The sequence below is a fragment of the Nilaparvata lugens genome, chromosome 12, assembly GCF_014356525.2.
Source record: "Nilaparvata lugens isolate BPH chromosome 12, ASM1435652v1, whole genome shotgun sequence".
NCBI lineage: Eukaryota > Metazoa > Arthropoda > Insecta > Hemiptera > Delphacidae > Nilaparvata > Nilaparvata lugens.
This window is the reverse complement of record NC_052515.1, coordinates 2464161-2490935: the sequence shown is the minus strand read 5'-3', so window position 1 is coordinate 2490935 and position 26775 is coordinate 2464161. Positions and strand designations below refer to the sequence as shown.

The 26775-nt window shown below is 34.2% G+C and overlaps 1 protein-coding gene across 1 annotated transcript; it reads left to right on the top strand.

Annotated features, from left to right (window-relative positions):
- The first annotated feature begins 1464 nt into the window (after positions 1 to 1464).
- Positions 1465 to 22606, top strand: LOC111047881 (Krueppel homolog 2). The gene is made up of 6 exons (XM_039438645.1): positions 1465 to 1622; positions 5429 to 5592; positions 11510 to 11691; positions 13787 to 13854; positions 16248 to 16381; positions 19715 to 22606. The coding sequence occupies exons 2-6, from the start codon at positions 5435 to 5437 to the stop codon at positions 19947 to 19949; spliced, it is 777 nt and encodes a 258-aa protein (XP_039294579.1). The 5' UTR covers positions 1465 to 1622; positions 5429 to 5434; the 3' UTR covers positions 19950 to 22606.
- Positions 22607 to 26775: the final 4169 nt, after the last annotated feature.

The following is a 26775-nucleotide window of genomic DNA, read 5'->3' as shown; positions in this document are numbered from 1 at the left end:
GAGAACCCTCTTCTGTAGGAGCATGATTATTCTGCAGCAGCCTGCATGACAAACTCCAAAGCACAATGCCATAATTCATATGATTGTGGATGAGGCCATGGTATACTGTAACCTAAGACTCCAAAGAAACATGACTTTATCAGCTTGAGCATATCAGATATGTGACTCTTTTATTAATGTTAATTATTTAACAGTTTATTGCAGATCATTTCAAAATGCTGCTCCTATTCATTAATGTGGCATCCATCCCTATATCCAAGCAGCTTCATACTGTATTCTCTAATTCTTAAGAATTCATGGATTCTGCCTTGGAGTGCAGAGTGAAATTTGGGTTTTCCTTCATCAATGCAAGTCTGTTCATCCAGGACCAGTCACTGGCAACCTCCAACAGTTGGGCAAGCATGTGGATCTCTACCGAATATCAGTATCCCCATCCCTGGCAATTAGGGTTGTATCATCTGTGAATAAGATTGCACTTCCATCCAGCCTCAGGTCATTGATGAGGAAGAGGAGAAGTCTCAGGATAGGATAATGAGACATGTCACTGTCTGTATACATCACAAGCATATGACACAGCACCATCAATTGACACCACCTGTTAGAATGAGCCAGATAATTCTTCATAGACTTGAGAGCCTCCTCTTGAATTGATATTTCTCAAGTTTTTATAAAAGTATACAGTGAGGAACACAGTTGAAGGTCTTGGTCAGATCACACAGGATCACCACAATTGAGTGTCTATTCTCCATTGCTGCCAGCATGGACTTGACCAAGCTAGGAACAGAATCTGCATTGGCATCCAAGCTGATTAGGTGAGAAGAGTAGGCTAAGTTATTCTAAAAATAGGCACTGAGTTTGATATACATAACAGATGATTTTACCAGACACCGGGATTCTTGAGATGTGCCTGAAGGTGAATGAGGAGTGTTGACTACTATTATTGCTCCCAAACTCAATACCTAAGGTGAGAGTTTGCACTAGGGAATTGCACCTTGAAGGCAAAAGTAACAGATAAGATAATATTGTTGACAGTCTCATCATTGCTACTGATTCTTTCCAGTGAACTCACTCATTAAATTAAATTCTATAGCATTAAATTCTATAGTGAAACACACTATATATTCAGCATTTCTTTCAATCAACACCAATAATGTGTAGACATTCAAGATTCAACAAACACTCACATTTTGAAGTGTATGTAAGAATACTAAGAATACTTTGGCTAGTCGTCAAATAACGTTGTCGCTGTTCCACTTTGACGGGCTCTTTACACATCCTTACAAATTTATATACGTTGAATAATGCCTGAAAACCGATAGTATTAGATCAACTCATAATTTTTTTATTGAATATAATTTATTCCCAATCCATTGCGCCTATAAACATTGAAGATAACATATTTATTTTTCCCGAAAAGTACCAGAAATGAATAGGGATTTTTATTCTGAAGTAATCATACTTGTATGGCAACCTGATTAGGAGAAATCGAGTTGTCATGCATGCAGTGGATTTTATGTAAGATTTAATTTCAGTGATTAATTAGATCTAGTCTGTGTAAAATAAAAACTTTGTGTAAACTATTAAGTGAGCTAGTTGAATTTGTGTAAAAATAATAATTGAAGGTGAGCTATCAACAACTGCTGAATAGTTATATGTATAACCTCTATCATTTGGTTGATTTTTATGTTGATCTTTGTGGGTATCTTTCAAGCAAAATTTCTATTTTCCATTCAAACTCAGTGATATTTAAAACTGCCAGCATTATATTTATTAATAGTCTAAACCCTTCTAATCTTACAACCTGGCTCTTCAACCCTGAACACATATGAATCATCGAAATAAAAATGCATGTTTTCTCTAAAAATAGGTAATTGTTGATGGTCTGTCGTCTGCATATTACTATTATTTAAGTCATATGATTAGCAGCAAAAAATTCTCTAACAATTAGACCTATTACAAAACAATATAACTCACCTACAATACCTGTAGGTGGTTGAAAAATTTGGTGGAAATAAGTAGGTCAATATTTGCCTAGTAGTTAGGCCTGTGGTTTAGCCCTACTTAAATTTATAATTTTAGAATTGAGGATTTCTGTGTATTTGGGAGAAACAGTTAATAAAGTAAAGATTCATCGCTTAGACATCAGCCAAAATATTGCTCCAAAAAGGTAGGCTATTTAAAAATTTATGCCTCTAGAAATCATTTGCCATGTCACCTATATTGGTTAGCACATAAACTGTATCTTATGTGGTATTTAATTTGATATCTTCCTAAAAAGTAGGTAAGTTGATGTCTGTAATAGTATCTTGAACGCTGCTAAGCTTAGGTTATAGAGATTCAGATTTCCTTGGTCGTAGGTTATATTTCCATTTATATCTCAGTTTTGATAAGTAGATAAAAAAGAAAACATCAATGTCCAGTTTGAAGAAGAATTATTAGGAATACGGTAAGTTTATTAACACCTCCTAGCCTTAGTCACCAATATTATACTGTACCTACTACCTATCCAAACAGAATAATGGTAAAAAGCTTAATAGAATGACTTTGGCACCTATAAATTTGTAAGAAAAATAGCACAATGACTACCTTATTATTTTATCTACCAATGTTATTGCATTCGTGTCATTTGCATTGTAAATAAATTATATAATATTTAGACAGTATTCAACTTTCTACAGTCCTAATTTTTAAGAGCCTGATTTTTAAACGATTTTCTCAACAAAGCACACTTTGTTTGCTCAACATACAATAACAGGACCCTAAGATTTCAGTAAGTCAAGTTTTCAGTTTGCCAAGTTTTTAAAAAATTAGAACCTTGCGGAGCACGGGTTACCTGCAATTTATTAATAAATCAATCAAGTTTTCCAACTTTGAATCAAAATTTACTGCATTCAACTTGAAAACTAAGGCTGGGCTTACACCGCTTAGTCAATACAAGACTAGTCATACTTAGTCACAATACTTCATATATAATAGTTGACATGTCCATTTTCAATGACTAATTAGTGTGAGTTGCGTCATGATTAACAATGTGAAGTATTGTGACTAAACGTGTCTTGTCTTGACTAACTGGTGTGCGCCTAGCCTAAAACTTCTCATGCTAACTGCAAACATGTAAACAATATCCCAAGTGGTCGATCTATTATTTTATTTTATATTGTGTTTCAACACATTTTTTGTCTCGATTGAAACCAGTTTGTTAATCAAGAACACATTCCCAACTCAGCAAACCTCCTCTGCATAGATATTCGATCTCGCCTGGTTTTTATTTCTTAGCCACTTGATGATAGTGTATCAAGGCCGCTACAAACATCTAATCCTATTATGCAGTATTTCTGAGCAACTGTATCCAACATTTTCTTCATTGATAATGTGTTTTCAATTATTTGAACTGCCTTAAATAATATAAACTATCCATTAAAGTGTTTGTAAAGTCTGTAGGCCTGCATTAGATTCTTATCATCTACGAATACTAGCCTAAATACAGTGATATATTAAAAGTTTGAGCAAAATTGTTTTAGAACAACAACAAATTGATGTGAAGCAACATCTAGCCTATTTCCACAACTAAGGACCGGTTTCCGAGCTCGGGATTTAGCTAAGTTCTAGACTTTAAACAGCTGGAGTCAGAAAATTGGCTTACCGAAACGGGGCGTAGTCGTAGTAATCTTCATAGTCACGTTTAAATTAAATTTCGAAAAACTACAAAATAAAATAAAGAGAAAATAGTGTAAAGTTTCAGCTATTTTGAATTATTTAGGAATGTTTAATTCCGTCAAGGAGAAACCATTCTAATTATAGAAATGATAAAATAAAGACTGTCATAAAAACTGTGACTCCAAAAGACAGTTTTCTGACTCCAGCTGCTGTTTAAAGTCTAGAACTTAGCTAGATCCCGAGCTCGGAAACCAGCCCAAAATCTCCCCTATTTTTTTCTCCACGCAAACCTTTTTCGCTGAGGATGATGCCCACATGATCTCTAGGCTTGTGCGTGGGTAATGAGTGGGAGATGTGTGGACCCACAGCTTTAGGTGGTTCAGAACCACCGGGATGCGGATTTTTAAACTCATGAATGGTACCAATTCAGAGGAGTTTGTCTATTTGCATTCTACTCCTTGCATAATTTTTAATAATCTTTTCAACTGCGTGTGAGTTGTGTTAATACTCATGCAAGAGCAACCTTGCCAGTCGTATGTTTCTCTCACTTTCGCTTATCCTTTTCTTTTCCTTATCCTCCTTCATCCTTCCTCCTCCCCCTTCACTTCTCCTCCTTCCTTCTCCTCCTCTTTATTTGGTGAAATCTCTCCTCCTTTAACACCCCCCTCCCCTGCAACCTATCCAATTCCTGTTCTACTATAATAATTGTAAGAGTGAGATAGGTAGCTCACTCCTGAAACTGGTCAGTACTATTAAAACTTTCAACACCACTGTTCCCCATACAGCCAATGCTGACTATATCTTGTGAACTCATTATCAATATACCGGTTCTTCTTCTTATTCACCATGCACTGGTATTAAAGAGTCGACTCTCTATTACGTAGGATATGTTGTCTCAGCAGTGGTCTCTCTCTCTCACTGTATCTCTAGCAGTGACTGATTTCTTAGTTTGCTTCTTTTTTTCACTCTCTTTCTCACTCTCTCTCAATGTTGAAGAGCAAGTTCCAGAAGAGAAAATTTGTGGTTTGCAATTTTCAAATACAAAGTGCTTCAAAAAGCAGACGTAACACTGCTTGCCGAGAAAATATTTAAGAAGCTAAAATAATTATAATTTCTCTGATTGCCAGAGAATTGCACTCAGAGGAGTTTATTTACAAATACATATGGATAATAATTTTAATACACATGCAAAAGTTGCTAATAATAAATCTAATTATTATCTATGTAATAAATCATATATGATGGTCTATAATTAATTCCTTAAATACAGAGAGGGTATGTGATAGTAGCCTACCAAGTTATATTCAATATAGAGTGAAATAGTCTCAATATATTATTGAGATTACAGTAATATTGAATGAATGAATGAATGAATGAAATGAAAATGTCCCGATTAAATTATATGAATAATCAATTTTTTTTATTTAACCTTGGTGATAGTTACAAAGTTTGAAACTTAAAGTATAAAATACATAACATAATAGTTAGATATACAGTAGGTAGTATATAATAAGTAATTATATAGCCTAATATACAAGGAGGGTCCCTGTAAGGTTAAAATAACCTGAGCGCAGAGACCAAGCGTAGATAAACGTGAGTTTTTGTTTGTTTTTTTTTTTAATATTTCCATTTTGGACTAATTGATTTATTTTTAAGCGCCAAATTTGATAATTAGAAGGTTAAAGAATATTCTGATTTCTCATATTATAAATATCAACTTAATTCATTGTTGGTTTATGTATTTATTTACATTATTCATGTATTTTTGCAGTTGAAAATGGCGGAAACTGATTCAGATCGTACGTCGCAGGCCCCTCAAAGGGGATTTGAGGCCTTCAAGCAACATTGCATAGCTAAAAAATTGGACGTCCTGCTATGGACCACACGCTTCTGTACTATGTTCTTCACATTTATGTACATTATTCCTATATTCGGGTGAGTATTTATCTATTTATTTATCTACATTATGATACACAAAATACATAAATTCATTATAATAATTATTATGAAATGAAAATCTAAATCAAATGCTGTAAATCACCCCGAAGACTTCTGCTACTGCAAATATTGACAACAGAGTTAACAGCTAGATGGAAATTCGATGAGCGCTACTATTCAAAAATTATTTGTCAGCCCGGGAATCGAACCCGGTACCTCCAAATTACCGGGCTGACAAATAATTTTTGAATACTAGCGCTCATCGAATTTCCATCTAGCTGTTTACCCTGTTGTCAATATTTGCAGTAGCAGAAGTCTTCGGAGTGATTTACAGCATTTGATTTGGACTTAGGTTTAACAATAATAATATCATTAATTCATTAGCATTTGATAAAGTACAAATTCTCATTAGTTTCCATCCTTTATTCATCAAAATGATTTGGGAAGGACCAACAGGCACAGCCCAAAACTGTTCCTTCCCCGAATTCTGATTCATTCTCTCTGTTTATATAACAGAATGACTTCTTTATTTGTTGACTTGGTGAAGTTTGGACAATAATGTACCGTACATAATTTTTATAGAGTTTTCTGTCTGTTAATCACTATTGAGTTATTTTCAAAACAGTGAGGATCTCTTGAAACTGTCCTATAGTGATGTCCACGTTATAATGGCAGTGGAGAAAGATAGCAGAACAACGTTGCCGATCCTCTGACTTGTCAATGCCTTCAATAGACGGTAGCTGATACAGGTTTATTGATGTAATATTAACTGTTCATTCTCTTTTTTAAAATAATCAATTATATTTTATTAAGCAAGAAATTATAGTTTTCAATGATTTTATAATGAATTTTTATAACTAAGATGAAATATCCTGTTGATTAATTATTAATTCTACATTGTTTAAAGACGTTCTGGCAACAGAGCAAAGCGAGAAAGAGACAGCGCTATCCGCTTTGTTGAATGATAGACAAGGATAGCAATACCATTGCTAATTAAACACTGCCATTATAACGTGGACCTCACTATAACAATCTCATTATCCAAATCCATTGCTAAAAATGTTAGTCCGTGGTCTTGGAATCATCCAAGCATAAAATTTTCATGATTTATTCCTTCCTCACAGACTTTTAATGAATGCTTTGAAAGTCTTCAAGCGTAAAAATCATCAATTAGATTCTAATTCGTTATTGTAAATTCATAGAGGAAAAGAATAAAACGAATCTACCGTATTAAAAATAGATGGGATATGAAAACATAACTGAGACTATTAAAATATTCATTTTAAAGTGATGTTAATTTGTAGAGGAAGGAAACATGAAGAATTTTTTAAAAATATGAAAACATAAATGTGAGACTTTTGAGGGATACGTTTTTAACTGATTTTTTGTGTAGTTGAGAAGTTGATATTGTGGTAATTATCCATATTGAATGAAACTGAATTTTTTGACAATTTCTTAGTCTTTTTCATTCAATTTTTAACTGATGTCAGACCTTATAAATGTAACATGAATAATAGGCCTACATCTCATTCAAAAAATGCTGTAAGTTTAAGAGAAACTCTTACTATATAGTGAGTGAGGTCCACGTTATAATGGCAGTGTTTGATTAGCAGGGGTATTGCTATCCTTGTCTATCATACAACAAAGCGGATAGCGGTATCTCTTTCTCGCTTTGCTCTGTTGCCAGATCGTCTTTTAACAATGTAGAATTGATAAGGGACTCCCCACCAACAAAAGCCATACGAATTTACTTTTTTTTTAATGTAGAATTGATAATTAATTAACTAAATATTTCATCTTGATTATTAAATCATTGAAAAATACAATTTCTTGCTTACTGAAATGAAATTGATTATTTTAAACGAGAATGAACAGTTGATATTACATCAATAAACCTGTATCAGCTACCTTCTATAGAACTATAGAATAAATTGGCAAGACAGAGGATCGGCAACGTTGTTCTGCTATCTTTCTTTCTTCACTGCCATTATAATAACGTGGACCTCTATAGTGGACATGAGTTGGCAAAAATTGGACAGTAGAATAAATAAATCAGTAAAAATACTCAAGGACAAAGTGAACAATAAATTTCAAATATTGATGTTGAGAAATTGTTTGCAACTTCAAATTTCAATAATTAAGTTCTCCTTACTACATGTGTAATGAGTGTACTAACTCTAAATTGGCTCAAGAATTTTCTAATTGTAATTGCTTTGAATACTAACAGATGCTTAACATTGTGAGGTCCACGTTATAATGGCAGTATTTGATTAGCATTGGTGTTGCCATCCTTGTCTATCACTCGACAAAGCAGGTAGCGCTAACCTTTTCTAGTTCTGCAACGTTGCTAGATGGTTTTTTTGAACATGTAGAAATATTCTTTATTATTAATTCATTTATACAATAAGTACATTATCGAAATGATGGGAGAGGAAAAAATAAGGTAACCTTGTGCTATTCCTAGCCAAATTTAGGTAACCTAACACATAGTCCGAAATAGGTTAAGTCTTGTAGTTTTTCAATTCATAAAATTTTCTGTCCTCAAGTATTTTAACTAAGTAGATTTTCAAATTTAGATGCTTCAAAACTAAACATGAAAGAAATATTTCACATTATAACAACTAAAATAAGAAATATTCACATATTAAAAATATAATTTTGAAGAATTGCCGAAAAACAAACTTAATTATTTAAGCACAGCTAAAATATAATTCATAAAATACTCAATCTCAATTATGAAATATATTATTTAATCATTGAAAATATATTTTCTTGAAGAATACAGTATATAATTGATAATTTCTAACAAGAATGAAAAGTTGATATTACATGAGATGTACCGGTGTCAGTTATTCTCTATAGAAGGCAGTGACAAGACAGAGAATCGGCACCGCTCTTTTCCTATCTTTCTCCACTGCCATTATAACGTGGACCTCATTATAGCTTGTTCAGTTTACTTCTCATTTGAAACAGATATGGTGAACAATATTCTAACAACCAACTCTACAATGAGTAATGCAAAAGAATCTAACAGTTTTTTGCTGATGATTAAATGATAATTTAAAGCTCATTCAAACTGTGTAAAAATTGCTTTGGACCTTTTATTGCACTCACTGTATAAGAATTATATATTATTATAATTGTAAATACAATAATTATTGTAACTTACTGTATTTTTGTGAGTATTATCTTGTTCCTTTGCAAGTTGTTCTATATTTTTGTGAATATTTAGTGTGAATTTTGAGTGAATAAATTTGATTCGATTTTTAAATCAATAAGACTTGAAAGCTAGAGCAAGAATTGTCTAGTCTAGTCTGAAATCTCCCAGCAAAACAGATGTGTAGCGAAATCAAAGTGCTTTAGTTAAGACTAAACAAATAGAGGATTCTCATTTTTTTTCTCTGAGATCTTGAGTATGTCACAGAATTTTGAAGCTCTTTCTAGTATCTTACTTTGAAACTCTTGATCTTCTAGATTTTTTTTTCATTTCAATTCGACAAAGTGAACAAACCAAACCCAAAACCAAACAAATCACCAAACAGGTTTTCCGTTGACGCATTTAGACTTCACAGTGTTCGCAGATCATTTCAAACAAGCATCTTTGTATAGTGAGGTCCACGTTATAATGACAGTGTTTGATTAGCAATGGTATTACTATCCTTGTCTTTCATTAAACATAGCGGATAGCGCTATCTCTTTCTCGCTTTGCTCTGTTGCCAGATCGCGTTTTAACAATGTAGAATTAATAAATTATTATGAAATTATTAGAAAATATAACATTTCTTGCTGAATAAAATATAATTGATTGTTTTCAACGAGAATGAACAGTTAATATTACATCAATAAACCTGTATCTGCTATCATCTATAGAAGGCATTGACAAGACAGAGGTTCGGCAACGTTTTTCTTCACTGCCATTATAACGTGAACCTTATAGAGTGTGATGCTCGTTCTAATGTTGGCATTAGTGTTGTATGGGAAGTGCAGTGATGTTATCTATTTATATAATGCTGACAGAATACAGTGAAAAGCTGACTATATATTTAAACAAGTCATCCAAGTGTGTAAGACATGCTGTGCTAGTCAATTACACACTAAAATCTAGAATATAATTCACGTCCATTAGTTGAAACAAGAACTGTTGGAACATTTTTCCAGTTACGATTTCTAAAATTTAACGTATATTCAATGACTACATGGAATAGTTTATTAGATTATATAGTATTATGCAGGTTCATATTCACAGGCCTCTAACAGTCATGTCCTGACCCATACTCATACTACAAAGCACTGTTTGTGCTTGAATATGAGTTTAATTTTCTATTATTTACTCTATCAAAGTCAAACTATTATATTGTTAGAATTTCTCATCTTAATATATATTTCTTATCAAATAATAGACAAGGATAGCAATACGCCACCTGCATTTTTATTATTTTACAAAGGCGACTTTCTAGAAGTATTTAAATACAATGAAGGTAGAGTTATGAATGAATAAAAATTATAGGTTATGCTACCCACTTGAATTGATTTGAGTCCACTTTTTAGACCAGAAATAAATAAATTAGACATTTTGAATTTGATTAAAAACCTAATATTATTAGATTTATATTACATTCAATAAACTCTCAGAACTTGAAAATATTGAGTCAAGCGATAGACAAGGATAGCATCACCAATGTTAATCAAATACTGTCATCATACATTTCCTCGTGAAATTAATCACGGTTAAAATTTGACCGGACTTTGTGCAACCATATTTGTTGATATGATTTGTTACAGTTCATTCTGTGTCTAAATTCTTCATTTTATAATGTCTTTTCTCCCAAAATTATTTACTCTATCAAATTCAGTGTTGGTTACACAAAAGCCAGTTAAATTTTAATCTTGGTCAATTTCACAAGAACCGATCAGAGAAGCCGTCTTTTCAAAAAAGACTTCTCTAATTGGTCCTCGTGAAATTAATCACGGTTAAAATTTGACCGGATTTTGTGCAACCATATTTGTTGATATGATATGTTACAGTTCATTTTGTGTCTAAATTCTTGATCCTATTGCACCTTTCTCTTTTTGTGCCAAAATTCGTCACCTTATTAAATATTTCTTCTAGTTTATTTGTTGTGTTCCATCGGATCATAGTCCAGAATAAACAAACAGTCATCATGGATTTTTTATGAAGAAAACAGTCATTATTAAAATATGTTTGTGGTGTGATTTACAAGAAGGATACAAAATGGCCACCAAGGGCATATTACATGTTAAAATACAAACAAATAATATGAGAATAAGTGAGTTTTTTTTATTAGAATAGAGTATTATTGAAATATTAGATTCTATTCTCCCATGTAACAAGGCCCAGAATAATTAAATTCTAATATATAATTAATTATTATCAAACGAAAATCCTTATTAAATGCTGCAAAGTGTACTATGAATTATTAAATCTCAGCGATAGAGCTCATGCTTATATAATATTCATAATATATATTATCTTAGAGAAACAATAGCATAAGTACATATCCCATGGTATAGGGCGTTTATGTCGCAACTTTTACTGTTATCTCAAGCCGATAGTCCACGTAGTTCTTTCCCTTGATGCTGTGTGACGCTGGTAGTCTCTCATATTGTGCCGTTCAAACATTCTCACCCGGCCCAAACAGTAAAAATCGGCAATAGTCGACAGTAATCGGCTTGAGATAACAGTAAAAGTTGCGACATAAACGTCCTATACCATGGGATATCTACTTATGCTATCGTTTTTCTATGGTTATAGTTAATTCTGCGCCCAAATTATTGATATCATTGCATGTTTATTGTAGTTTATTTTTTTATTTGATGTGTTATAGTTCATTTTGTGCCCAAATCCTCCATTTATTATATCTTTCTGTTAATTTGTTGTGTTTTTGTGTTACAGAAACCCGTACAACTCATACTACAAGGCTCTGTTTGCGAACGGAGCGACAAGTGCCATAAGGTTGCACCAGAGACTGCCCACTGTGTCCTTCACACGGGAGTATCTCACCAGTCTGCTGCTCGAGGACAGCTTCCACTACCTGCTCTACTCGCTCATATTCCTCTATGTGTCGCCTGTCACCTGTATCCTTTCAATATGCATAGTTCACCATCATCTACTTGGTTTGGTCACTGAGAAAATATAGTATAAGAAGATATGCCATGGTTTGTAGAATTCTTTCACAGTTTGGAAGTGTTGTATCAAATTATTGTGTTGTGTATCAAGTTGATATGATACTGTATCTTCGTTTTAGTATAGAGAAAAGGTAGCATAAGAAGAAATACCATGGCTTGTAGAATTCATTCAACTCTGCTCTGCTCACTCATATTCCTCTATGTGTCACCTGTAACTTGTATCCTTTCAATATACATAATTCCCAGAGTTACTTAGTTTAGTCACAAAGAAAAGATAGCGTAAGAAGATATGCCATGGTTTGTAGAATTCATTCAAAGTTTGGAAGTTTTGTATCAAATTATGGTGTTGTGTATCAAGTTGAGATGATACTGTATCTTCGTTTTAGTATAGAGAAAAGGTAGCATAAGAAGAAATACCATGGCTTGTAGAATTCACTCAACTCTGCTCTACTCACTCATATTCCTCTATGTGTCACCTGTAACTTGTATCCTTTCAATATACATAATTCCCAGAGTTACTTAGTTTAGTCACAAAGAAAAGATAGCGTAAGAAGATATGCCATGGTTTGTAGAATTCATTCAAAGTTTGGAAGTTTTGTATCAAATTATGGTGTTGTGTACCAAGTTGAGATGATACTGTATCTTCCTTTTAGTATAGAGAAAATATAGCATAAGAAGAAATACCATGGCTTGTAGAATTCATTCAACTCTGCTCTACTCACTCATATTCCTCTATGTGTCACCTGTAACTTGTATCCTTTCAATATACATAATTCCCAGAGTTACTTAGTTTAGTCACAAAGAAAAGATAGCGTAAGAAGATATGCCATGGTTTGTAGAATTCATTCAAAGTTTGGAAGTTTTGTATCAAATTATGGTGTTGTGTACCAAGTTGAGATGATACTGTATCTTCCTTTTAGTATAGAGAAAATATAGCATAAGAAGAAATACCATGGCTTGTAGAATTCATTCAACTCTGCTCTACTCACTCATATTCCTCTATGTGTCACCTGTAACTTGTATCCTTTCAATATACATAATTCCCAGAGTTACTTAGTTTAGTCACAAAGAAAAGATAGCGTAAGAAGATATGCCATGGTTTGTAGAATTCATTCAAAGTTTGGAAGTTTTGTATCAAATTATGGTGTTGTGTACCAAGTTGAGATGATACTGTATCTTCCTTTTAGTATAGAGAAAATATAGCATAAGAAGAAATACCATGGCTTGTAGAATTCATTCAACTCTGCTCTACTCACTCATATTCCTCTATGTGTCACCTGTAACTTGTATCCTTTCAATATACATAATTCCCAGAGTTACTTAGTTTAGTCACAAAGAAAAGATAGCGTAAGAAGATATGCCATGGTTTGTAGAATTCATTCAAAGTTTGGAAGTTTTGTATCAAATTATGGTGTTGTGTACCAAGTTGAGATGATACTGTATCTTCGTTTTAGTATAGAGAAAAGGTAGCATAAGAAGGTAATGCCATGGCTTGTAGAATTCACTCAACTCTGCTCTACTCACTCATATTCCTCTATGTGTCATCTGTCACCTGTATCCTTTCAATTGTAAATTCTTAACCAGAGTTACTTAGTTTAGTTACAGAGAAAATATAGCCTAAGAAGATATACCATGGTATAGGGCGTTTGTGTTGCAAATTTCACTGTCAACTCAAGCCGATTGTCCTAGTGGTTGTTTTGTGTGATCACATTAGATGCGTGTATGTGCAAGTGCACGTGAGATCATGCATCAGCTAAAAACAAAATCTGTAAATAGCCATTGAAACAGGTTGTGACTTGCATGTAGCTGCAACCAGCAAGTGCACGCGTTCAGTGTGAGTGTTCCCATTGCTCTTTCCACATTTTATTTCTCATCTGGACCAACCAAGCGTGCACTTACACATAATATATGAATCAAGTTGTGCTCTCACTAGTTATTCTGACCATTCTATTAATAATTATTATTAACAGTTACATTATCAATTATGTTCTGTCTGTTTCCAATTATTCATTGTGCATTATTTTCCTTAACTAATATTCAACAGTGACACTGCTGCCGATTTTCCTGTTCTCGATGATTCACTTTGCCAGCTATTCGTTAACGTTGCTAGACGTGAGTATTCTTCCAAAACTTTCTCAGGTTTTTTTCAATAGTTTTTAAATTTCAATCGTTCTACTTTATAAAAGTATTTACAAGTCCTTAAGCCTAGTTTATACAATGCCAATTGGCGAGACAATTATTGTCATAAGGCAAGTGACTGGCATGAAATTCGTATAAAACACTTCAGGCCAATTTTCTTGCCAATTGGCCCGAAATTCAACTGTCTCCGGGGAGTAGACTATGGACAGTCAATTGGGCCCAGCGAGTCCCAATAGTTGAACCAACTTTGAAGGAAGCGGCGACCCTTAGGCCCGCCGCAAAGTAGACCCACGCTAATCCACGAAAAGCAACCCAAGCCGTGGGTGTTTTGTAAACCATTGCTATAGAATTATTCATAATCAATTAGCTGACAAGTGGATTATTCATTGCATGTATTACACAGATGTCTGGAGAAACTTAGCTATGGTTTACAAAACATCCCACGGCGTGGGTTGCTTTTCGTGGATTAACGTGTGTCTATTTTGCGGCGACCCTTAATGGTACACAAATCATATGATTGCTGTTATTTACTGATACAATTACGCCCAGTTCCATCAAGCTCGGTCAAGACGTTAGACCATGATCAAGCACTACCTCCGTAAACAAAGCCGTAGTGCATTCGTGTGACGTCAGCACAGGTAGGGCTCCAACCCCAATAAAAATTCGTTGATTTCAGCTGATCTATATCAGCTAGTGTTTCTATTGGTTTAGGAGCCCTACCTGTGCTGACATCACACGAATGCACTATGGCTTTGTTTACGGAGGTAGTGGATCAAGCCGGGTATGCTTTACAAGTGGGCACTGGAATTATCGAAGGTAACTATCACTATAGCAACCATATAATTATGTTTCAGTGTACTCGTTGTAAACCATACCGATCATATTCGGTCATATTCAAATGCCTTTACCGAGCATAGTGAAACTGGGCATTAATGTGGCACAAATCATGATGTGATTCATGATTAGTATGAATGAATCAAGATGGTTTTATATACCGGGTGATTACAAATAATGAAATAGACAGTTTGAATAGCTTGTAGAGAATTTATTACTTTAAAGTTTAGATCATTACTTACATGATTACATAGAAGAATTATTGAAGTTTTTATTGAAAATTTACAGATGTTCAATGTGTGCACCATTTGCAACACAACAGATATCAACACGGTAGTAAAATTCTGACCACACACGACTAAGCATCTCACGGTTAACTGTAGCAAGAGCATTTGTGATTTGTTGTTTAAGATCATCGATATCAACAGGAAGCGGTGGTACGAAAACTCTGTCTTTTACATAGCCCCACAAGAAAAAGTCGCAGGGCGTTAGGTCCGGACTACAAGGTGGCCACGGCTGAAACACAACGTTTTCCTCACTTGCACGGCCGATCCATCCATGAAGATGTTCATCCAGATACCCTCTGACGTCTGAGTACCAGTGAGGCGGAGCTCCATCTTGTACAAAAATGAAGTTACAACTATCTTCATGGAGTTGAGGCATTAACCATTCGGTTAACATGTCCAGATAAATTCTCCCGGTTACTGATGGTTCTTGGAAGAAGAAAGGCCCGTAAACCTTTTCACAAGATAAAGCGCAAAACACGTTCACTTTAGGAGAATCGCGTATATGCTGTACAGTCTCTCTTGGTTTTCTGTTCCCCATACTCGTACATTATGTCTGTTAACTTTTCCACTAATGTGAAAAGTGCATTCATCACTGAAAATTAGGCGATTAAACAATGTGTCGTCATTTTCAAGACAATGTTGCATCTCTTGACAAAAATTTTTACGTACAACTTTATCATTGTCATTTAAACTTTGTACTAACTGCAATTTATAAGGTGTCATTTTCAAACGTTTCCGCAGAATTTTCCACACAGTAGGTTGAGGAATTTGCAATTCTAACTCGCTGATCTAGTCGATTTTCCTGGACTTCGTACAAAAACATCACGAACACTATCAATTTTTTCTTCTGTAACAGAAGGTCTTCCAGTACTCTTCTTCTTACACACACATCCACTGCTTTCAAAACGTTCATACCAGTCATAAATTGATTGCCTTGTTGGTGGTGGTTTACCGTATTTTGTTCTGAAATGACGCTGCACAACAGAGTTTGTTTTGGCTAATTCAAGAACACAATAAGCTTTCTCCACTTGAGTAGCGGCCGTATTGCTAAACTAAACTGGCTGTAACACGGAGCAGCCAACAATAGCCAGCAACAGTTCTACCAACATAAACTTTAAAAAATTCCCTACAAACCTATATCACTTACTATGTTGAAATACACCAGTTTAATTTTGTACAGGCTATTGAAGTTGTCTATTTCATTTGTAATCACCCGGTATATATTTATTTTTTGTATTTTTGCAGACATTGGGCCAGAACTCATGGTGGGGAGCGCGTCTCCTGATCTCTCTGATTGAGTTCCAGTCGAGGAATATTCTGCGTCTCATTGCTTTCTCTGAAATTATTCTCATGCCGTTCACAATCATACTCATCCTTGTGTAAGTATACTTCACTAAATACTTTGTCACACTTCTTTGAAATTGTCGGAGCTTTTGAAAATATCTTGAGGGTCATCTCTTTTTTACTTTCCTTGCCCTATTACCATAGGTAAGGAAAGTATTACTTTCCGAAAAAAATTAAGGTACCCCAATTTCTAAATTTCTATGCGTTTCAAGGTCCCCTGAGTCCAAAAAACTGGTTTTTGGGTATTTGTCTGTATGTGTGTGTGTGTGTGTGTGTGTGTGTGTGTGTGTGTGTGTGTGTGTGTGTGTATGAGTGTATGTGCGTCTGTGTACACGATATCTCAACTCTCAATTAACGGAATGACTTGAAATTTGGAACTTAAGGTCCTTTCACTATAAGGATCCGACACGAACAATTTCGATCAAATGCAATTCAAGATGCCGGCTAAAATGGCGAAAATGTTGTCAAAAACAGGGTTTTTCGTGATTTTCTCGGAAACGGCTCCAACGATTTTGATCAAATTCATACCTAAAATAGTCATCAATAAGCTCTATCAACTGCCACAAGTCCCATATCTGTAAAAATTTCAGGAGCTCCGCCCCATCAATGCAGATAGATTCCCAATTATCAGGCTTCAGATACAATTGAAACGAAAAAAATCAAGTGGAGTAGATTGAGCATGAAAATCTCTACAATTAATGTTCAGTAACATTTTCACCTAAAATTGAAAATAAGCTTTAAATTCGAGAAAATTTGATTATTCAATTGCAAATTATTGTTGATTCTATTAAATTATTCACTATGAAGAGATAGCAGACCTCATGTGTGTCTCCAGCGTTATTGCCCTGTCCCCAGCTGGCTCAAATGTTTTAATAGTAGACTTGAGATGCGCGGGAACACTAGCGTCAGGTGATCAATTTTCATAACGGCAAGGAAAGTTGTGTGAGTGCGCCACACCAGATTTTTTCTATGGTCCTTGCAAACCTTAGTTTGCAGCACGGGGCTTTATGACCAATGTTATTTCTCAACAGTATAGAAGCACACTGTTGCTGTTTTTATTCCAATTCTATCAAAATTATCTACGCTCTCATTGTCATTCTTTCTCACACATAATTAGCTCACAGGCTTTCTGGCTTCTGTGAAATATGGCAGCACTGTACTTCATAAAAGCAATGCTGCAAACTGAGGTTTGCACAGATTAGAGTAATTTGAATCAATATGAATAGATTTATTATAATGACAATTATTATAAAATCATTTTTTTACTGTATTATAAAATTATGTAATGCTGGCTGGATGACAGAAATTGTTTGCAACAACTCAGCTGGTTGACTAAATGTTATTGCTATGCTTTGCTCAAAATTAAAATATCTGACTTATATTTTCTACAAAATCAATAAAATTAAACATCCAAGTATTATTAGAAACATTTATTTTGCTTATGCACACTCTTTATTTCAATATAGCATTGAGGCATGGGGGGCAGCTCAGGATACTCACTTCAATAAACTTTTTGTTCTACAGAAACATTACTATTTGAAGAAATTGATTTACCAACATTGAGACAAACATACGTAACTAACGCAATTCTGTACATTAATAAAAACAAAGACAAATTCACTACTCGTAATACATCATATCTAATACGTCCAAATGTTTTCAATACCTACAATAACCTATTCACTAGACTTACATCTTGCAAACACCAATTGTCCTTCTATTGCCATAGAATAATAAATTGTCTACCTGAAAAATTCATTCTAAATAGAATTACTAAGTGTTTAATTTATGAAATAAGAGAGTGGGTATGTAGGAAAGTTTACTTCGGACTTGAGATTTCAGAAGATTAATTGACTTTTTGTTCTAGTGCTTACATTGTTATATTGTACATACATTTATATTTTTAGTGTTTATATTGCATATTGTTTCTTCTGGTACTAATTAAATTGTCTTAGACATCCATCCTAATTACCTTTAATATTTTTGAACTCTCTTCCAGAGCTCAAGCATTAGCTTTTCTGGGAGAGCCCATTATTTCAATATTAAAATAAAATAGAACATTCGTTGAATATGTTTTTAAATTAGTTTAGATTATAATTAGCTATAACATTATAAGAATGTTTTTGTTTCACTTGTTTGTAAAAAAAAGAATGACAATAAATCGATTTTGTTTGTAAAGAATGGCATAGTAGCAACTTGATGCTGTGGAAGGGTCCAGGGATCAACTTGTGAGACCATGACTGCCTATCATGTATTTATTTGTCCAACAATGATGAAAACATATAATCATAATGTGATTTGAAATGATACAAAAAGGCCTATAGCCCTTACAATTTCATACCCAAATTTTGATCAGTAGTTTCAGTGAATTGTTAATGATTATTATTAAACGAAAATTTGAATAAAATGCTGCAAATCACCCCGAAGACTTCTGCTACTGCATAGCCACCTCTAATTAGAGGTGGCTATGGCTACTGAAAAAATTGACAACAGGGTAAACAGCTATAGTTGACAAGCGAAAATGGGTCTCTCAAGGCCACTGCAATGTTGCCACTGGTGGCCACCCCTCACTCGACCAGTCTATATACATTGACTATATTTCTACACCCTGAACATCGCTCTTTCCTTTTCATACCTTCCCTCTTCCTCTTTTCCGTCACTACCTGTCACAAATTCTTTTGAGCACGTCAGGTTCAAAAGTTCTATTGTGTCATTCTTTGAAGTTAGAACAATAACATCCCTTGTTACATCCTCTCATCATCCGCTATATTCTTCAACATCATGAAATGAAGGAAAGCATATTGTTATGTATAATGTATAACTCTTTCTTGAGTCATGACATCAAGAAATCCAATTTCATAATGATGATTAGATTTTTCTTTATAAATGCAACTATTTATAAACTGAGCTATTACTTCATAAAGGTTACTTGAAGACTTTTATAATAATCAATTGGAAGTGGAGTGATGTAATTTTATTTATTTTAGTCAATATTCTTGTAGTGCCCACTTCACTCTGCATTTTTCAATTTGCATGAATTCTCATTTGATTCCCATCCCACTTCATCCAGGCTTTGAACAGATAAGACAAACAATACTCCCCACAATAACAATACTTCACTATCACACCCTATCTCACACACACATTCACTTTCTCTCTCACTAGCTACCCTTAGTACAAAGTGGCAACAGTGTTGGTAGAGACGGGTGGTGGTGTCAAGAGCAAGCTTTGACCTTGAAGGACCCATTTTCGTTTGGCCAACTATAGATGGAAATTCGATGAGCACTACTGTTGAAAAATTACTTGTCAACCCAGGAACTGTTAATGTTTTCAGTATTGTTATCATTTGATTTTGTGTGTTTTTGCAGTGGTCGCGCCGGCCTACTGACGCCCTTCATCTACTACCACTTTCTGTCGATGCGCTACAAGTCGATGCGCAACCCGTACACACGCAACGTGTTCCACGAGCTGCGTGTGACCACAGATGCCTTGGCAGCCAAGCCCGGCACGCCGGCCATGATTAGCAACATATTGCGTTCGATAGTCGACTTTGTTGTCAAACTGTCGCCTGCGCGGCAGCAGCAACCGGGCGCCGCGCAGTAACGGCCGGCGGCAAATTCAAAAACGGCGCGCCCCTCTTGTCGCAACGGCGCGAACAATGCCCCCCTGTCGCGCTCAATATTCAAATGTAAAGCGAACTGTGGATGGTGTGAGATGGTAATGTTTAAATTTCAAACGTTCTACAATCAGTAATACAGACTTATAATGGTGATACAGTAAAGTTTAATATATGTGCTATGGAATAGATTTTTATTCACAGATGAAATATATTCCAATGTATGCAGTTTGATGGTGACATGGTAAAGTCAAATGCTGGCGCTCTGGAATGTATTTGTATTCACAGATAAAAATAATATATTCCAATGTATGCAGTTTGATGGTGGCATGGTAAAGTCAAATTATGGCGCTCTGGAATGTATTTGTATTTGCCGATAAAATATATTCTGATGTATACACGTTTTGTATTCCACAATGCAAACTTACGATGGTGAGAAGTTGAAGTTAAATATACGTGCTTTGGAATGTATTTGTATTCACCACTGAAATATATTCCAATGTATGAAGTTTGATGGTGACATGGTATAGTCAAATGCTGGAGCTCTGGAATGTATTTGTATTTGCCAATAAATGTATGCAGTTTGAACATTTGAACAGTTGGAACTCTACCGCGAGACTAGAATTTTCGTAAACTCAAATTTAAACTTGTGTCGGGTTATCTTGAATCAGTTGAACATCATCGTCACATTTTTCACGTAAAAACTGTTTCTTCACCTATAATTTACTGTTTTCTGTGAACTTGTTGAAATATGTGCTGTGTTTTCTCAGAGCTAAACTGGTGGAAATAAGTGTATGATATTGGATTTGTATTCAAATGTTGATGGGTTGATTTTATTGAACGAAAATTCAAAAATATTTGTTTTCAACTACCCTGAAGATGTCAGGGTAACAGAGACGTTGGTCTAAAATGTTGGCTACAGGATATCCTGTTGCCAACATTGTAAACATTACCCTGAATGTTGGCAACATTGTTGATAAATGTTGGCAACACAGATAAACACCTAGAAGGAAATTCTATGAGAGCTACCTACTATTCAAAAATTATTGTTGTCAAATATTGTTATTTTTGGATAGTAGCTTACCTCTTCATAGAATTCCCCTCTACATGTTCTCACTGTTGTCAATATTTGTATCAGCTGAATTTTTCAAGATAATTGATAGCAAATGTTTTGTATTTTTGTTTAATATTAATTTTCATACAGTAAATAGCCTACCGTATTTCGTTTAATATTTTCATACAGTTAAACTGTAAACCAATTTTCTTTTTCCCATAAAACTACTGTAAACTGTATACAGTTGTCCAACCTGAATTATATTATTAATTACTTATTATACTGTATTATTTAAAGCCCTAATAATTCATTGGAATTTTTCATTCCTTGACAAACTGAATTTAAATGTGGAATGGAATTGATCTTTACAATAATAGCAAAATTGGTAATAATAGAAGGGTTCAAAATAGGATATGCAAAGTGAATTTTCATAAATTTTATAATAGAACTTCATCGTGCAAAGAAGTGTTTCATTGTTAAAAGGCTCATATATTATACAAATGATGAAGCCTGGGCTATATTGAAACATTCAGTAACTCGAAAATATATACTGAATAGCCTAAAGATATCTACTTATTTTTCACACCAGTTGATTATCAATAAAATGTTTTTTTTAATGTATGAATTCAGGGCTAGTTCCTTGTATTTATAAAATAGAATTATAGTTCCCTTTAAAATTAATAAAATAATACAATTTGTATTCTTGTTTTATCAATTTTGTAGGGTACTATAATTATATTTTATCAATAAAATGTTGATGATGGATTATAAGAAACTGTAGTTTTTGGATAGTTTATGGTAACTAAACTGTTAAACTTATGTTTTTGAGACTTTTGTTATTAGTTGAGAAAGATTCTATAAAAGCAGCATAATATATATTGACAAATAAATATAAAGAACTCATGGCTCATTTATGTCGTGAACTATTTCAAGTACAAATTACCTTTTTCAATCCTTCTCTAATTCACTGTTTCTACAGTTTTTTTGACTTCAAATATTCTACTTGATTATTTTCGCATAACGTTAATAGGTACATTTCACGTTAAATTTTTATTCCTAAAGTCTATACTGCAGGAAGTATGTTTGTACAATATTTTAAGAATATATTTGTATAATTCTATTTACTTAATTTTGTACAATAAAATTAAGTTGATGTTATTCAAATCCTTCCTTATCAATGTTAATTTATCAATGTTTGAATGAATTCCACAGCTTTACATATCTACATTATTAATATATCATATATTGTTGTACTGTGTTGAAATATTGTGGGTTTTCAGCTTAGATTAGATTATATTTGTTGATTTCAAAGGTCCATATTGTTATAACGGTTATTATTGTAATGAGCACATTAAAATGATTTTAAAATTGATGAAATTCTTGTTTATTTTTATGTGCTAATAATTGTATTGTGCTATGCAATTTTTGGATTTAAATCTCAACTTACTATTGTGTCACAATCATTTCAAAGTGTGTCTTTGTTAAAATAACCTCTATTTTACAGTTTCATATTGTAATATTTAGTTATCTTAAGCTGGGTTTACACCAAAGTTATCAACAAAATGTGAATAACTTAATTTTTATAGATTATACTAGCCGTCAGGCTCGCTTCGCTCGCCATATCCGTTTAGCCAAGGGGCTCCGCCCCCTGGACCCACGACTGGATCGTCCAAGAATGAGATCAGCAGGCTCGCTCCGCTCGCCTGCATTTTTCATTTGAGCATTTTTATCATATGTTAGGACGATCCAGTCGGGGGTCCAGACTAAACGTCTGGCTAAACGGATATGGCGAGCGAAGCGAGCCTGACGGCTAGTAATATAATATTCCCAGGATTGAAGTAGCAGTGCCCAATCAATTTTTCCGCGATAAATGCATTTAAATCTTCAACTTGGTGCCAACCTAACAAAGTCAACTCAACTTAATGCCAACCTGACAAAATTATTAATTTAGTTGCCAGTTAACAACTGTTTCGAAGAGGTACTCTATCTAGATTATAGTTCTATAGTAACATATGATATGGAAATTTCAATTATAATTAAGAGATTGGGAGAAGAAGAATATACATGCTAAAAGACGAACTTTAAACCCTTAAAAACAACCCTTAGAGTTGAAATATTGCCAAAAGATTCCTTAGTGCGCCTCTAAAGGGCCAACTGAACATACCTACCAAATTTGAACGTTTTTGGACCGGTAGATTTTTAGTTATGCGAGTGAGTGAGTGAGTGCCATTTCGCTTTTATATATATAGATTAGATTGAACGGAACTTGACAAACACATATGTTCATCATGTGTATGATAAGTTATGTTCAATCTAATAGAATCTATAAGAATCAAGTTGTTAATATTGTGTTGAAAACATTGGTGTAAACGCAGTTTTATGCTTCTATAGGCCTACTGATTTCTTTTTATATTCTTCAAGGCATCATGTACTGTATTCAGAAATTAGTTAGCTTTTAAATTGGTATTTTATTTGAGCTCAATGTATATCCTTTATCTTCAACTTTTTTACTTTCAATTTATTTTTATCCATCATTATATTTGCTCAGCTTTTCTAACTTTAGATTCAACATTTGCTATTCCAGAAAAAAATCTCCTAGTTCACTGTAGTTTCACAAAACAATTCTGTAACTTAGTTTCACTTTTAAATAAAATATTTTCTTCACAATTTATATTTTGTAGTTTCTGAATATATTATGTAACTTTTGTTGAATATGTTATATTTGGTTGTAGTAGTCCTAAGTTGTATTGTTTTTGTAAATTGAATCAAATTCGATCACTTCTTTACAGCTTGTATTATTAGTGTTTATTGTAATTCATTGATATTATTTTACTTAGTAATTATTGGGAGTTGAAAATATTAATTATATTCGTTGAACAGCTATTGCATTTTATTTTTGGAATGTTCTTTTCAGTTTTTTGTTGGAATGTTAATGTTGTCCAAAAGATAAGGTTATATAGTCACACACTGCTTCGTCACTTGATTTTCGGTCCAGAAATGATGATTTAAAATTTTGAAGGTTGATTTTATACTCTAAATGAATCACAATAAATTAAAAACTTTAGAAATATTGCACTTATATAAAAAATTTGAATACAAAATCAAAAACCTACTCACTCAAATAGTTTAATTTCATCATAGTTGATAAAATATGGTATATTTGCAGTAGCAGAAGTCTTCGGGGTGATTTACAGCATTCAATTTGGATTTTTGTTCAGTAATAATCATTCATTATTTAGCATTTGAATAAAATGCAATTTCTCATTAATTTTCATCTGTATACATAGTGTCCCAAGAAATGTGTAACAGCTGAAGACCAGTGAACATATAATTCCTATAAATTGTAATGGAATTATTCACACTCACACGGCCGGGCTGAGTGTGAATAGTCCTATTGAAACTTGAGGAAATTATATCCTCACTGTGGTGTGTGAAGCCAGGCTGCTGTAATTTCAACCTTGTTCTCGTCACTGAATCTATATCAGTAATAATATAGTGGAGGTGATTATTTTATGAGGTAGGTAAATCCTTCTTATAGTATAAACATACAGAAAATAAATAGCATAACGCCGCATTCACCCCAAAGTTATTAACAAAAATGGATTTTCAGATAGTTGAGTCAGAGCCTTCGGCCAGAGCAGTCGCATTTTTGGTAGCTCTCTTATCTCGGTGATAATGATAGACAGTGTGCTTTTTCGTGTTCGAATAGGAGTTTTCGGTGCTGTTTACCGTGCTAAGTATTGTAATAGTTATTTGTGCAACTAGTGCGCAAAGTGACAGTTTGCTGCACCGAAAGAAACGTTTACGCCCGAGCCGTAGACGAGGGCGGAATGGTTTCTTGAGTGCAGCAGAGGAACTTTGCGCACGTATTTCACATTAAGTTTTTCCTACAGTTACCATTGAATATGAAAAGTGGGTAATTATGGGTAAAATTGCCTGAAAATCCATCAAATGTTTTTCTGTGTAATTTTATTATTGATAAAAACCTTAATTTATTGTTAAATTGAATAAAAATGTTGTCCCTGGTTATAATATATAATAGTAATAATTAGCGCGTTGTGCTTGGTTGCACCTCTGCTCACTATAGCAGCCACACCAGTCACTGTTACCAACTTCATTTTGATTTTGCTGCACTGTTGCTCCATATAACCTACTAAGTATTTTGCGTTGCCATGTTGCAAATCTGGAGTGCAGAAAACTTTTTCCCGCACTAGAGCGGAAAAGTGATTCTTTGCGTTCTGTAATCAGTGCAGCAATGGCCACTTTTCAACGTAACTGTAGGAAAAATAAATGAAGCTTCTAAATCGTTATTGAACTGGAAACAATGTTATATTATTGCGAAATGTGTTGTGTTGCTACTTTTTGGCAATTTCTGGCATTGAATCAAACCCGGGTCCGACAATCGATGACGTGTTAGTTAAGTTACAAAGTTTCGAGAAAATCATCTCCGATATACCACATATCAAAAGTGCAGTTGCAAATATCAATAAAAACATTTTAGATTTGAAAGATGATGTTTCTTCGCTTAAAAGTGACCGTGATTATCTTATGAAAGAAAATAGTCGTCTGAACTCTCGTCTGGATCGTCTATGAGGGTTTTTCAAGGCGTAACAATTTGGTGTTCTCCAATATTCGGGAAGAGAAGGGTGAAAACAGCAGTGAATGTGAGTTACTCATAAAAGACATGTTAGCTTCAAATTTGAATGTTTATCTTGAACAGTATGATATAGAACGGGCCGTCGAAATGGACAATGTAGACCGATATATTGTTAAATTTGCTAATTTCAAGAAAAAGATGGAGATCTTCACGCAAAGACAAAAGTTTAAAAACTCTAATATAGGTGTGGATGAAGATTTTACGATTAGAATAAGACATATTCGTGGAGAATTGAAGCGATTCATGTCAATGGCCAGGAGAGATGGACAGTACGCTATTATGCAATATGATAAACTTCTTGTTAACGGCCGTTTATATACTCTGGATGAGTTGGAAAAGAAATTCGGGAGTGTTAACAACCAGGCAAATTCTGAAAACGAACGTCAAGTAATTGTAGAAATACACGAGAGTTCTACCCCAGTCGAAACAGCAGCTACTGAGGAATCAGAGCCAAATATTTATGAAGAATCTTCCGATATTATATCTATTCAAACTGAAGGCGTCAATGATGAATCTCAATCAGAAATAGGGTTTGAAGCCAGTTCAAGGGAGAGAGTGCAGGAGATTGTGAACGCGTCAGCGTATAAACCTGCTAGAAAAGAACACATCCCAACTTCCAATACGCGGGCGAGGATCAACTCAGATGACAGCGCCAGGCTGCTTCGATCCAACAAGAAACAGACAGCTGAAAAAACACTCAATTGAAGGGTAAAGCTTCAAATTCTCGCTCCAAAAAACCGACTGCAATGAGAGCGTGGCTGGAACGCGAAAAGTCAGCATCACCTGCGCAGTGCAAGCGAGCTTCACAGGGGAGCCGGCCGCTCTCACAATAGCAGACCCCAGCGAGAGGACAACCCAGTAAGGTGATACACTCTAATGAAAAGGTGGGACTTGTTTCTAAACATTTTAAAATAATTTTTTGGAACTCTCATGGTATTAATAACGTGCTTAATTTAGATAAGGAACAAATAGAACTATTTAACGCTCATGAAGTGATAGGCTTGAGTGAAACTTGGTTAACTGACTCTTTCCATGCTCGAGACTTTAATGAATATGTAGCTTTTAATCAAACAGCAGATAAATTGTCAAATTCAAGAGGTAG

Excerpts from the sequence above, each read along its gene's own strand:
- LOC111047881 (XM_039438645.1), top strand. The coding sequence starts at position 5,435 with ATGGCGGAAACTGATTCAGATCGTACGTCGCAGGCCCCTCAAAGGGGA. Across the intron at positions 5,593-11,509 it reads TACATTATTCCTATATTCGG|AAACCCGTACAACTCATACT; the intron begins GTGAGTATTTAT and ends TTTGTGTTACAG. Across the intron at positions 11,692-13,786 it reads CTATGTGTCGCCTGTCACCT|TGACACTGCTGCCGATTTTC; the intron begins GTATCCTTTCAA and ends AATATTCAACAG.